The sequence below is a fragment of the Microtus pennsylvanicus genome, chromosome 2 (assembly GCF_037038515.1).
Source record: "Microtus pennsylvanicus isolate mMicPen1 chromosome 2, mMicPen1.hap1, whole genome shotgun sequence".
Taxonomy (NCBI): Eukaryota; Metazoa; Chordata; class Mammalia; order Rodentia; family Cricetidae; genus Microtus; species Microtus pennsylvanicus.
This window is the reverse complement of record NC_134580.1, coordinates 1,944,309-1,958,312: the sequence shown is the minus strand read 5'-3', so window position 1 is coordinate 1,958,312 and position 14,004 is coordinate 1,944,309. Positions and strand designations below refer to the sequence as shown.

At 48.9% G+C, this 14,004-nt stretch overlaps 1 protein-coding gene across 5 annotated transcripts in view; it reads left to right on the top strand.

The window, feature by feature from the left end:
* Positions 1–14,004, top strand: part of Trappc9 (trafficking protein particle complex subunit 9) — a 434,664-nt gene that overhangs the window by 39,702 nt on the left and 380,958 nt on the right. For all 5 annotated transcript variants that reach the window (XM_075959473.1, XM_075959472.1, XM_075959470.1 and 2 more), the window contains one exon: positions 4,649–4,865. In XM_075959473.1, the coding sequence (XP_075815588.1) occupies positions 4,649–4,865 (217 nt within the window). The remainder of the gene's footprint in view (positions 1–4,648; positions 4,866–14,004) is intronic.

Sequence of the window (14,004 nt, the reverse complement as noted above, 5' to 3'; positions counted from 1 at the left end):
TGACTTAACGCTAAAATTTTGAGTTTTTATTTTTATTTGTTGGTTTTGTTTAACTCGTTTGTATTTTGCTTTGGTCATTTTCTATTTCGTCTCATTTTCTGGGTTAGATGAGGTGTTCTAGAATTTCCCAGTGTCATTATGGTAGACAGTAAACGGTCTTCCCATTCTCCCAATTCACCGTTCTCAATTTTTTCTGTCCCTTTGTTATGCCCAGTCCGTGGGGACCCCAACAGACCACCAGGGAGATGGACTCTCTGAAGTGCAAAAGCAAGGTTTATTGGGTGCACGATCACAAGCCACCAGGGACCTCATCTGCACTATTTAAAGGCAAAAACTAGAAAAATTACTTTAGCAGGGTGTGGGGTGACAGGTTCAATCCTGATTGGCTGACATTTGTCTAGGGGTGTCCTGCTGAAAAGCGATGGGTGTGTGCTGGCAGGTCATCTTATCTACAAAGATTGGAATATTAGGAATTCCCTTTGGATGGTCTGTTCCTGGGTGTGCCTGGGTGGTCTCAGTTTGTGATCTTTCTCAGAATCAGGCCTCTATTGAGCTTGTCACGGCTGGGTCCTACACCTTCACGGTTCTGTTCTGTTTGGAGCTGTACCTTAAAAAACAAAGTTCATAAAGATTAGCAAAGAATTCTTTATAAAAACAGGCAGTATTTGAAAAGTCTGGTCTTACCTTTTTTTTTAAAGTATATCAATGCAAATATATAATTTACCTTATTTTCTAAGGTAAACTAAATACTTTTGAGGTGGGTGTCTCTCCATGCTGCTCATGTTGGTCCCCAACTCTGAGACTCAAGTGACACTTTGGTTCTAGCTGGTTGGTACCATGCTGGGCTTACCTGCATGCGTTATTATGCCAGGCAAAGTGGAAGTTCCGTGAAGTTCTGTCTCAGAGCTGCAGATGTGTAGAGAGCAGAATGGGTCTTGTAGACTGGAGAGTGTCCAGACTAGCTGTGTCCTTCCTGCCTTGTCCACTTCAGCATGCAGTGGACATGGGCTATTTCAAAGCCCCTTCCTGTCCTGCCTTGCTCTGCAGAGCTCAGTGAGTTCCTGCAGTTTTGAAGGTTGAAAGGGCCAAGCTGTTTTCTTTAGCATTCCTGGCTGACTCATTCAGTTGTAACCTGTGATCTGAAGTCTTTATCCACAGGGGCTGGAGGGATGGTTCGCTGTTGGGTGTTAGGAGCGCTTGCACAGATGAAAGTTCAATTCCCAGCGACCGTTTCCGGTGTGTTCTGGCCTCCTGGAATTCTTATGCCGAGGATCTTATGCCTTCTTCTGGCTTCCATGGGCACCTGCACTCATGTGTTCATAACACACACACACACACCTCAAAAATGAAATCACTCCTTTAGAAGTCGTGAGGAGGTCTCTGTTGACAGTTATGTTTCCCATTGTCCTAAATGTCCACATTATTTCATTTAGTCTTCCCAGCCACCAAAAAATTAGACTGCTCTCCCTTTCTCAGAGGAGAAGTCATAATGGCAGAGCTGGTGACTTTGATGGATTGTGACTCAGACCAACAAGTGCACTGTGCTGTTCTCTGCCCGGCCATGCCAGAATGTTCTAACAATGCCCCCACTTCCTTTCTACTCTTAGAACCAAGTGGGTTTCTGCCTACTTTCTGGTTGGAAGTAGAATGGTGAGATAGCAGAATGACCCGTCTTCTGACTAAGGCCTCTTTATCTTGAGTGTCTTCCAGATGCTTCTGCCGGAAATTTGCATAAACATCTGGGCCCTGGACCCAGAGGCCATGGCTATGCAGCCTGCTGAAGAATTAGAACAAAACTGTGCTGATTCATGGCCCCCACAAGAGCGGGAGGTCAGAAATGACTGTGGGGACTTGATTGCCTCTCAAGATTTTGCCCAGGATCACTTTGCACTCCCCCAGATCTTTGGGCTGCCCACATTAGCTCGGCGCAGCCTTGCCCCCAGCCTTCCAGGGTTTGTGTTCACTGGAGGCTTCCCGGTCAGTGGCAGCATGCCAACTGGAAACCTCTTGTGCCCGGACTTGTTGACAAGGGGGTTTTCCCAGAGTCTGAAGGAATTCCAGTTTCCTCTATGGGGAGTGCTCATCTTTTGCTGTCCTGTTGCGTTCCTATGTTGTGCAGAATGAGAGGCCAGACGCCGGGACTGTGAGAACCTTGTGCCTACAATAGAAGCGGGCTCCCTCCATGGGAATCATGGAGGACAGAGGTCAGGGGTTTGGACCCTCTGCTTGCTGTTATCTGCGGAAAGGACCCTGGCCGAGGCCACCATCATCATCTGTTGTCATGTTCAGTGTGCAGGATGTCCAAGCGAGGGTCTAGGGGCCTCCAGTATGGGATGGAGGCAGTCAGCATGTTTGCCTCTTCTTTTACCCCTCTCCTTGTCCCTTGCCATGGCTGATAGTGGCACACTAGCGTCTTCTGCAGCAAGGCTGCGTCCTGTGCAAGTTTGGTGTCCATGGATCATACGCCCGGTCAAAACACTTCTAGAGGCATTGGACCTAAATTTCTTAGACCTAGGACACAAGGAATGCTAACCAAGAGAGAAGGAATTGATAGTGTGAGCTCTGTCACGTGACATGTCTCTGTTTATCAGATGATTCTCTTAGGAAAGAAAATTGGCATCAGACTGGGAGAAAATATTCACCAAACGTGTATGACTAAGGATTTAGCTTTGGAACCTGTGACGAGTGAGCCCGGCTCCATAGTAAGATGAATGGTCTAATTTAAAAAACTGCCAGAAGCTTAGAACAAATACCTCCTAACGGGAGATAAAAGTGTGGCCAATAATCACAGGGAAGGGTGCTCAGCGCCTGGTTATCAGGGAACGCAAAGTAACACCAGCAGCATGGCCAAAGCCACGAGCTCCTGTGACATCAAACATCTGTGATCAGACATGGCACAGTGGGGTCCTTGTGCATCATCCCCGTGGGTGGGAACTGATGCTGCCACCCTGGAAGAGTCTCAGTGTGAGCAGTGCAGGTGAAAAGGAATGGCACTGGGGGGCTAGAGGTTACGTATGAGAGCATGTTACCAGGACAGCGTCAAGGAGATAGTGTGAGGGATTTAGGACACATGTGGGTTGTGCATGTGCGTGTGTGCACGTGTGTATGTGCGTGTGCATGTGTATGTGTGTGTGCGTGTATGTGTGCACATGTGTGTGCATGTATGTGTGTGCATGTATGTGCGTGTGTGCATGTGCGTGTATGTATGTGTGTGTGTGTGTGTATGTGTGTGTAGCTGGAGACCCCTGTGCCCCAGAGCTGCACTCACTTAGCACTTGCTGACCCTTGTCTGAAGTATTCACTATACACACAGTACTTATTTTGTTTCCCGGCTTTCTAGAATCTTCTCCATGGGTTCTAAGCTGGGAATCTACCTGTTGTAAATGCACAGGCCCCAAGGGAGAGGCTCTTGCTTCCTACATTTCCCATAGTCTCCCTGTGGGTGTAGTGGGTGCCAGCAAGTGTAGAAACATGGGAATGGCCTTGCTTTCTTTGTGGCTGTGGCTGGGACTGCCATAGAGACCTGCCATGACTGTGAGGTACCTGGGCGGTGTTTTGTGTATTAAACGACTCCTGAGCAGTCCACACAGTTCCGCTCATTCCACCGGGCTGCACCAGCCAAATACTGCAGACCTGGGGGTTCTGAACAGCACAGGGTGCTTTTCCAGGACCAGCAACACGGGTTTGGTGTCTGGCAAGGTCTGCTGCCTGTACAGACCTTGTCTCCCATGAGGCTGACCAGCAATGTCCATTTATCAATGTATTGAAGTCCAGCAACCAAAAGTCCCCTTTGACCCACCTGCTTAACATGCCCAATTAAAATTAAACACCTTATCATAATTCAGGGCTTCTCCTTTTCCTTTCTAAACCACCTTCGCCTATGGGCCACATCTGTCTCTTTAGCTAGAGTCCTTTGTGCCCACTCCCAAGACAAATATCCCTTCTGGGTCTCTCTCTTAATCCCTTCTCCTTCTATCTTTCATCCTCCTCTGTCTCCTGTCTTTGTCTCTTATTCCCTGCCCTTTGTCCCTCTGTGGCAAATACATCTCCTTTGTGCTGAGAACTTGGTTTTGGGGTGTCTTGGGCTGATGCCGATCCCTTATAGCAACAGAAATAACTCAAGGACAGCTGCGTCACCATGGCCCATGGGTGACAGTTTGACACAACACCTTGACAACAACGAAGCGGGTCTAGTTATCAAATGTAAGCTGACTTAAAAAAAAGCCTGTGGTTTGTGGGCATCTAGTGGGTGCTTTCCACCAGGGGTGTTTTGGTCCCATCACCCTTGAGAGACTGTACTAGGCCTTGCCTGGAAGAGGCGTGCTTATAAGCCAGGAAGTCTTAAGTCTAAGTCAGGTGGCATTGTTATCATCTGCTCGTCATGCAGCTCCACATGATATGTCCTAAGGAGCCCAGCAAAGTCCCTTCCCCATTTCTCTTGTCATGATGGATTCTTGTTCCTCCTTGTGAAGGATGTCTCCTGCGTTGTGTGTCAACCCCCTTGTGCCTGAGAATCTGGGCCTTCTTAGCCAAAGGCTGGATGTGCTTGTAGCCCTGACTCATGAAAGGTCTTGGGGTGTTCACAGGGGTCCCCCAAAGTCCCAGATTCCAGGTGCATTATGCTTCTTGCTTTCTCTCTGTGCTTCAGCTCTCCGAAGAAGAGAAAATCCAGCGCTACAGCATCCTATCTGAACTCTACGAGCTGATCGGCTTCCACCGCAAGTCAGCATTCTTCAAGCGCGTGGCTGCCATGCAGTGTGTAGCTCCCAGCATCGCCGAGCCTGGCTGGAGGGCCTGCTACAAGCTCCTTCTGGAGACGCTGCCCGGTTACAGTCTGTCACTAGACCCCAAGGACTTCAACAAAGGTACTGAGGACCCAGGCTTGGGTAGACGTTGCCTTGTTTCCATTCACATTGTGCGTTTGAGCATTGTGCGTTTGAGTATTGTGAGACGGTATTGAGCACCTGTGGTTCAAAGGTAGCCAAGCCCTTCTCTTCACAGCCTCTCACAGCAGCGGTGAAGTCCTGGAGCCACCTTGTGGCCTTGTTTTTGCATCTTGGTTAGTCGAGGTCAGAAATTGCTCTTGAGGCCATCACCGTGGCCGGTCACCAACACAAGTCCTAATGTTTTTACTTATCTTACAAAGTGTTGTGAGGTTAGCAAAAATCAGTGTAACTTTCTGGAATAAATAGACGTGGGTGTATGTGTATACACACTACTGTGCATTTGTGGCAGATTCTGATTCTGTAATAATAATATTGAAACACAGCTATGTGTAATAACTATAGACAAATATGATGCTCAGTTTGGTCAAAGTCTTTATTAGTCAGAGACAAATTCCTTCTCTTGATAACTGCTTTAGATGGGGCCCAGAGCTAGTGATGATGTGGCCTTCAATCGGAGAGAACTGACTCACCCTCCCACTAGGGTGCAGTGCTCCCTCTCTCAATCACAAATCCCTCCCTGGCCACTGAGGAGTGGTGCTCAGATGTCACCCTCTCCAGACTCTTTAGTGCCAGCCTTCCCGAACAGGTCTTCATGTCGTCACCTCCATTCCCAGGAGACCAGACTCTTCAGAAGGGAGTCACTTGTCTCAGAGATGAGACCCGCTGTTCTGTGAAGGGCAGGTGGTAAGCCTTCCAGCCCTCGGGGCCACGGTCCCGTTGTTCAGAGGGGTTTGAAAGCAGCACCAGTGACGTGTAGATGGCAGGGGCAGGAAGAGTGGCCTACATCTGGAATCCAGCACTTGAGGGGGCCAAGGCAGAAGGATGGCCATAAATTCGAGGCTAGTCTGCTTTACAGAGAGCAGTTCTGTGGCAAAAGAAACCATACAGTCCCTGTCTGTGCCCTCCCACCCCGCAATAAAACAGCAGGTGGTGGGCAGGCCAGGTTTGGCATTTGCTGCACTTGACCGAAACCCCTGGCAGAGCACACACTGAGAACCGATCATTTTAGGAAGGACAGCCCCTCCCGTCTTTAAGGCAAACACAGATAAGAGTTTTATTCATTGTGTCCATTTTAGGAAAAGGAGTGGTTTGGGGACTTGGGCCCCAAGTCCACTTTCTGGTTAACTGAAATGGGCTTTAGGTTTAAACAGAGGAAGAACTGGGACAAGAGGTGTGCATCCTAAGCAGTCCTGGTTCTGATGAGGTCCCATCCATCACTGTCCCAGATAGTCATTCAGAGTAGTGTCACGATGTCTTTGTTGCTGAGGGGAGAAGGGTTCCCAGGAGGTAAGCAAGATTACTGGATTGGGTTAAGATAGAGGTTGGGGCCCAGCAGGACAAGGGGCTCTTCAGATTGGTGAAGAGAGGGAAGGAGGCCATGCCTGCTGAGGAGAGACTGGCCTGGGTGAGGGGTCACTTGGCAGCCAAGTGAGACATTTGTGCTCAGGCATATAGCAGGCTTATGGAGGGAGGTGTCCCCCACTTCCACTCCCAGTCCCCACAACCCTGGAATTGTGTTTTCAGAGCAGCCAATATCTTGCCTCCCTGGATGCACAGGGGTGAGGTGGGCAGGCAGAGGCGTCCTGAGCAGCTTCCCGTTCCTGTGCTCTGCTGGTGCCCTCCTTTCATGTTAGGCTCACAGAAGAGCCTGTCCCTCCTATGACCTTGCTAGATGGCTCTCCCCCATCCTGCGCCCCTGCTGAGGGGTATTTTTAAAACAATGACACACAGACCTTGGCATTTGTCTGTGTTCAGTACCGTCAGTGACTGTGGCACACTCTAGACAGTGGCTTTCATTTATTGAACTTTTTGGAGACAAGGTTTCATGATGTATCTCAGGCTGGCCTTGAACTCACAGGCCCAGGGTGACCTGGGACTCTCAGTCCTCCTGCCACGGCCTCCCAATTGGTAGGAGTACAGGCATGTGCCTCAACACTGTTGTGTGGTGTCACTTGGAAGTAGACCTTGTCCTTGACTTTAAGATATATTTTTAAGCTAATTTATTTATTTTGTGTTTGGTGTGTATATATATATATATATGTATGTGTGTGTGTGTGTGTACTGTGGTATGCATGCAGAGGTCAGAGGGCAAGATGTAGGAGTTATTTCTCTCCAGTCCTGTGGGTTTCAGAGATAGATCTCAGGCCGTCAGGCTTGGTGGCAGATGCTTTGCCTGCTGAACCATCTTGCTGGGCCCTGTCCCTTACTTTCACCTTAGCTGTCAGGATTGTGGGCAAGGGGTCAAGAGACAGATTTGGGACTCTTTCTAGAAGGTCTTAGATGCTGCAGAGATTTTATGGCCCTTGCCACTGAAACAGAGGATGCCTCTAGAATGGAATCCACTCTCTTCATGTGCTGGAAGAGCTGGACTGGAGTGAGGAGACAGCAGAGGGCAGGCAGGACGCTTCTACAGAACCCACGATGACCCTGTGCTGGTCACTTTGCTGTGACTTGGGATGGACAGACTCATGGGTGCCCTCAGCTCCTGTCTGCCCTCAGCTGTCTCTGGATTCCTCCAGCCTGGGCTTTCTAGACCCCATTTAATTGTCTGATCTAATGTGGTTTTCCATCTGTTCTGTCAGTTTGTCCCCACAAGAGGTGGAGTGGAATCTAAGGTTTGTTGGTCACCTGTTGCATGATTGGCCTTTCTGAGGGGAAGTGGGCCTGTAGACCGATGTGACTGATCCTCGGTGTTGGAGCTGCTCAGGGATCTGTGACCCTCTGTAGGCTCCTTGGGCTGTCTCCACTGTCTGAATAGTTCCACTGCAGCTGTCACTACAGGCCCTTCCTTAGCTCTCAGAGCACTGCCGAGACCATGCAGCATGCCCTTGGCAGAATGCCACATGGAATCTGGGGACAACAGGTGCTCCAAACCTTCAAATGGGGTGAATGTTGCAGGCCCCTGTGGGCTCTGCATAGTCACCTCCCGTGTGCCCTCTGCTGCCCTCCTCCACTCCAGTTCAGCTCTGCAGGACTCAGAAGATGGTGGGCGCCATTCTAGGGGCTTCCCTCCCTTGTTCCCGCAGCAAGGACAGTACCTCAGTGGCGGGAGGGGAATCTGGATGCCAGGGGCTGGGGCAGGTGTGTTTGAGAGTCCTTTTAACCTTGAGAAGTCTGCTCACAGCTGTCCAGTGGATGGGGAAGCCCCTGCCTTGCCTTGATCCTGCAGGAGTCCTGGTGGTTGTGGAGAAAGAAAGGAGGCCCCAGCTGGGCCTGGGTCAGGGTAGAGGTCAATTGAGGAAAGCGGAAAGAGAAGGAAGAGAAGGGGCGAAGATGAGTGAGGAAGAAATTGTAAGACTTTTGGGAGCCAAGGTCAGACTGAGTGGGATGAAGAATTTGACATCTAAATGAGCCTGGACTTGGTCCTTGTGGCTGGGATGTTTTTAAGAGGCTGACCTGAGAATCAACCTGGAAATGGGTGAAACAGTGAAGGGATGGTTTGATGTTCCCGGGAGCATGGCTCTTGTGTTCTCCTATGTTCACGGGTATGCACTGATGGAGCGCCCAGATTCTAAGAGTTGGTGAGTAGGACAGCCATTCCCGAATTCCTGGCCTCTCCGTAGCCACTGCTGCATCCCACTTAGCCACTTTCCTCCTCTTTGGGAGAGAGATGTAGAGAACAAAGCCCTGGAGTAAACGGCGTCCTCCACACACTCTGGCTCTTCCTGTAGCAGCGATGTGGAAGGGATGGGACAGACGGGATGATGTGGGAGCCCCAGCCTGCCTCCCACACCAGCGGAAGCTCTCCAGTCCTCTTTCCAGGCTGACCTCCAGCTCTTGCAAAGACACACCTAGTTGCTGTGAGGTGATAACAGTATGACCTGGAGCGGCTCTTGCTGTTTAGAGCCCTCTGCCATGTTTAGGGTGCAGTTTTGTAGTGGAAAGATGGGTTATTTTTATGTCTTCTTTACCAGTAACAGCTCTGAGAGCAAGTCTTCTTAATGAAAAAGTTATAATTATGTATTTAGTTGTATGTTTGCGTGCCTGCATGCGTGAGTGTGTCTGTGGGTGCACACACATGTGTGAGTGCATGCCACAGCTTGCAAGTGGATATTGGAAAATGACTTGCAAGGGTCAGTTCTGTTCTTCCATTCTGTGGTGCCAGGGATCAAGCTAAGGTCATCAGGCTGGGCAGCAAGCTTCCTCATCTGCTAAGCCATCCCACTTCTCCTCTCCCTTCTTAAAAAATATAGATCACGTAAGGCTTTTATTATTTTCTTTCTATCAATTCACTTTATTCTATGTGATTTTGTTTTATTAAAAAATAGATTTTGGGCTGGTGAGATGTCTCAGTAGTTAAAAGCATTTGCCGCTCTTGCAGAAGACCTGGGTTTGTTTTTAAGCTCCTGCGTGGTGGCTCACAGTCATCTGTAACTCCTGTTCCAAGGGATCCTGTGCCCTCTTCTAGCTTCTGTGGGCATGACGCACACATGTGGTGCACATCCATAAACGTAGGCAAATACATACATAAAAAGTAAATTATATTAAAAAATTATTTTTAAAGCAACTTCAGATCCACAGGAAAAAATGACCATACAGCGCAGAGTTCTGTGATCCCCTTTGTCCACAGAGACATGGCCTTCCCTACCAGCCAGCATTCCCACCCAGTAGAGCATCTACTACAGCCAGTGAGCCAACCTAGCATATCCGTACCCTCAGCCCACAGCTCCTGTCAGGGCTCACTATTGGTGCTGGACGTTCTTTGGGTTTGGAGTATGATGACGGAGCTGCCGTTATGGATCACACAAAATCCTCGCATCCTCCCATAGGTCCTCTGCATTCTGTCCAGCCCAGGCCCCTGCAGCCACACATCCTTTCATGATCTCCACACTTCTCCTTTTTCCAGAATGACATCAGGCACGTGCACACTCACCTCCCAATTCCTGGTGGTTTTGGAGGCTGACTCTCATGAATAAAGCAGCCGTAAGCATCCGCGTGAAGGTTCTGTGTGAATGTAGTGTTTCAGCTCCTCTGGGCCAGCGTTAAGAAGCACAGTGACTGTGTCATATGGCTGCCTTTCACTCCCAGAGACAGTGGGTGACAGTTTCCACTGCTGTGTGTCCTGGCCAGCCTTTGGAACTGTCAGTGTTCTGGATTAAAGTGTGGTGGGATCTTGTTTTAGTTTACCTAGCGAGTACATTGAGCATTTCTTCCTATGCTTGTCTGAGTGTCTTCCCTGGTGATTCCATTTGAAAACCAGGTTCTTTGTTCTCTGCTTCTATAATATGCATAACAGTCCTTTAGCAATATCTTTGACAAATATTTCCTCCCGGCATGCATCTCGTTTTCCCATTCTCTCTGCAGCTTGTCTGCAAAACAGCAGTTCTGGATTTTAATGACATCCACTCCATCAGCTCTTTCTCTTAGGGATGTGACTTTGGAGCCGTATTTAAAAGTCTACCACTATACCAAGTGCTACCTACGGCTTTCATTTATCAACTTGTAGGGGAAAATTTCATAGACCCCAAAGAATTTCCATGAACTCTTAGAACCTTCCAGAGAGGTTTGTGTTAATTGGAAGTCCATTTTGGTGGACTATTTGTGAAGTCCACAGTTAGCATCTTGGTTTACTACCTGGTTGGTGGCCGTCCCGTGTCCCTGCTATGTTGTAATAGGAGCGGTGGGGCTGTGTCCCCAGCACCCCAGCTGCCTGGCTAGCTTATGCCCCGAAATAACAACACACAAATTGTATTTATTTAAACACTGCTTGGCCCATTATATCTATCCTCTTCTCGGCTAACTCTTGCACCTGGACTAGCCCATTTCTAATAATCTGTGTAGCATCAGTCTTACTGGGAAAGATTCTAGCCTATGTCCATCTTGGGTCAGAGCTTCATCGCGTGTGCCTCAGAGAGCAGAGCTCTCGCGTCCACCTGGGAGAGGGGAGCATGGCGTCTCTGAGCTCACTTCCTCTTCCTCCCAGCATTCTGTTCTGTTTACTCCTCCCACCTATGTTTTAACCTATCAGGGCCAAGCAGTTTCTTTATTGCTTAACCAATGAAATCAACAGATTGATATATGACACTCCCACATCACGGCTAGTCTGCTGGAGGGCCCACCTTTGCTCCTCTGGGTCACTCATTCCTTTGTCAGAGCCCTGTTGACCGTACTGACGTGGGTATTTCTGCATTCTCTTTTCTCCTCTATCAGTTGTTTTGTTTGTCTATTTGCCAAAACCACACTGCCTTGATTACTTTAGCTTTATAGTAAATATTGCAGTCAGGGATATTTTTATTTATTAAAAAATTTTGCCCTTTTTGGATATTACAGAAAAGTGGCCGTTCATGGAAGTGGTTATTCATATTAAAGTGCTAGCTCCTGTTTTTTTTTTTTCCTGTGGTATTTAGAGCAGCTGCCACACAGAGTGATGGTCTGCGCAGGGCCTCTGGGCTGTGACTGCCTGGCTTGTGCCCGCTTCAGGACTGAGTGGGGCTGCTAAGCCCCATGCCTGTGGGTGCACATGGCCACAACACCTATTTGAGCCACATCAAGGCAGGCTGTGGCCTCTTGGTAATACTTCCACATGACTAACCTGTTTCTGACAACTCAGTGAGAGACTCTGAGCATATGAGACATGTGGATGGATGGAAGTCCAGGATACCTTTACTCATGGTTTGATCTTGGCCAGGTTGCCCCATGTCCTGTGTCTGTGTCTGAATCTTGGGGGCAGTAGTTTATGGAAGGATTGGATCCCCTGTAGGGTGCTGAGGACAGAGCTCAGCATGCCGTCAGTGTCAGGGGGAGTTTCTGATGTTTCTCAAGGATGGAACTGAGGGGAGTGTAAGAAGATGGACTGAATATTGAGAGCCTTTAAGGCCAGCATCGCTGCTATGGCCCTCCTGTGGGTTTGATGGCATTGATTGGAATGAGGGCCAAGGTATTTGGACAGTCAAAGTTAGAGTTACTGGCAGAAGAGAAAGTGAAATGTCCTCCCATTTGGGAAGGGGAACAGGATGTCCTGGCCAATTTTGCAGTATTCTGGAGAGATTTGATGGACTAAGAGAAGATCCTGGAAAGAGAGGAAAGAGTTTTTGGAGCACCACGTGATCAGTTTTGAGAGGCAGGAAGGCGATTTTTAGATACTGAGATGGCCCCGCGAGTGGGCATGTCCCGTGAGTGGGGGCCTTCATACTGAGACTCAGACACCCCTTTCTTCTCCTGCCCCCGTGAGAGTGTCCCATGAGTGGAGGCCTTCATACTGAGAGAGCGTGCCCCGTGAGTGGGCGTGACCTGCTAGGGGGCATGCCCGTGAGTGGGGCCTTCAAGTGGGGGCTTCATGTGGTGTGCTTCTAGGGGACTCTGGGTGAGACTGCAGGGCTTTTCTGTTACTTTCCTTGGTATCTTTGAACTTTGCCCCAGGCTGGCTGCAGGCTAAAAGCACAAGGACTTCATGCAAAGGCACACTTAGCATTGCCTTAAGTTTGTCTTTCTGCACAGGGCCTACCTGAGAACACTCTGAAGTCCTTTTCCCATGATGCACTGCCCTCCCCACCCGCCGGCCTTCCCATTTCACCCTCCAGCACTTAGCGGGACGCTGTTTCTTCTGAGATCGCGATGTTGTTTCTGTGGAGATTGAATTCCTTTGTGTCTCTACTCTCCTAGTGTCTGCTGTTCCTGCTCTGGCACCTTCTGTGACTTTGTAAGCACACTTAAAAGCCATCTGGGTGGCTTACATAACACCACCTCCCCAGCTTCCTGCCAGTCCCACAGTTCTGGGCCCCTTTGTCCTTTGCATCCTGGTGGAGGTGTCCATGTGAACGCCTGTGGTGAAAGACTGGACCCAGCCAGGAGTCCTCACAGCTCCTGTGGCCAGTTATTAAATTTGTTCCGGCTCTTCATTTACAAGTCTTAAGAATGGGACATACTTCTTTTGAAAAATTCAAGTGGTTCTGCCCTTTTCACTTGCACTTTTTGTTTCGGGAGGGGACGTTTGCCATCATTTTGTGGGAGCAGTGAGGTTCGGTAAGAGTTAAAATGGTAACTGTCAGCCGGTTGCGTCTCTAGACAATAAAAACCACTTTAAGCCCCACCTCCACTTCATACGTTTCTCAGAGAACTAAATGGAAATCTGCCAAAGCCCCATACTTGTGAATAAAAGCTAGACTGTCAGGTCTCTCAGATCCAGAAATGTCTCCGGTCTTGTTTGCGAGGTGAGTGTTTTGCCAGCTGGCTGCAGAGGCTCGAGTGGACCCTGCTCCTGTGTTCTGTGTGTGTGCTGGCTTAGGGACCACATCTTCTTAGTCTTATTTGTGCTGCTGCGTGAGAAGGTTTCTCTGTTTTACTTTTTTGCTCAGTCTTTTGCTGAATGAGAGATTAAATGTCACCGAGGAACTTTTCTGAAAGAGACGCGGATTTTGATGTTGCTGAATGGCAGCTGTCAAAGCCTGAACCTCAATGACAAGATTGCAGAGAGTTTTGTCAGGAGTCAAGTGCTGCAAATCTGTCTTTGCAAAAGCTTCAGTGTTTTACTGGAGGACTCTGAACCACAGAGGAGGCACCACGTGCTCAGGGCTCACTGGTGAGCTAGTTTGTCCTAGGTCTCACTCACACCTACCCATGGTAGTAACTGGACCATTGCCTAGTGGGAAAAATAACCAAGTGATAGCCACTATCATAGGCTGGTTTCCTGCATGAGAATGAGCTCTTGGATTGGTAGTGCCAAGATGAGATGAATGAGAACTGGGGCTTTTGAAGGCGTGGCTAGCTACCTTGGTCTTGACTCGAACTCTTCCTCCTCCTAAAATCCTCTTCTGTTGCAGTGCTTGGTCCTAGCCTCTTTGACCAGGTGGAAACATGGCAAGGATGTGTCTCAATCGCCGCTTTTCTTATTGATGCAGGATGTTACCACTGTATGTTCCAGGCCACTTCTGGAAGATAAGTCACATCCTAGCATATACTGTGGAGATTGGGTTGGCTTCCAGGTTTTCAATTGATCTGTTATTATGACGTATACTAAACATCCAGGAACTTGAGCAAACAGCCGAAGTGAACCCTCCGCCCAGCAAATCCCCGGAGCCTTGGCATTGCATCCTCACACACTTGAGCATGCACACCTAAA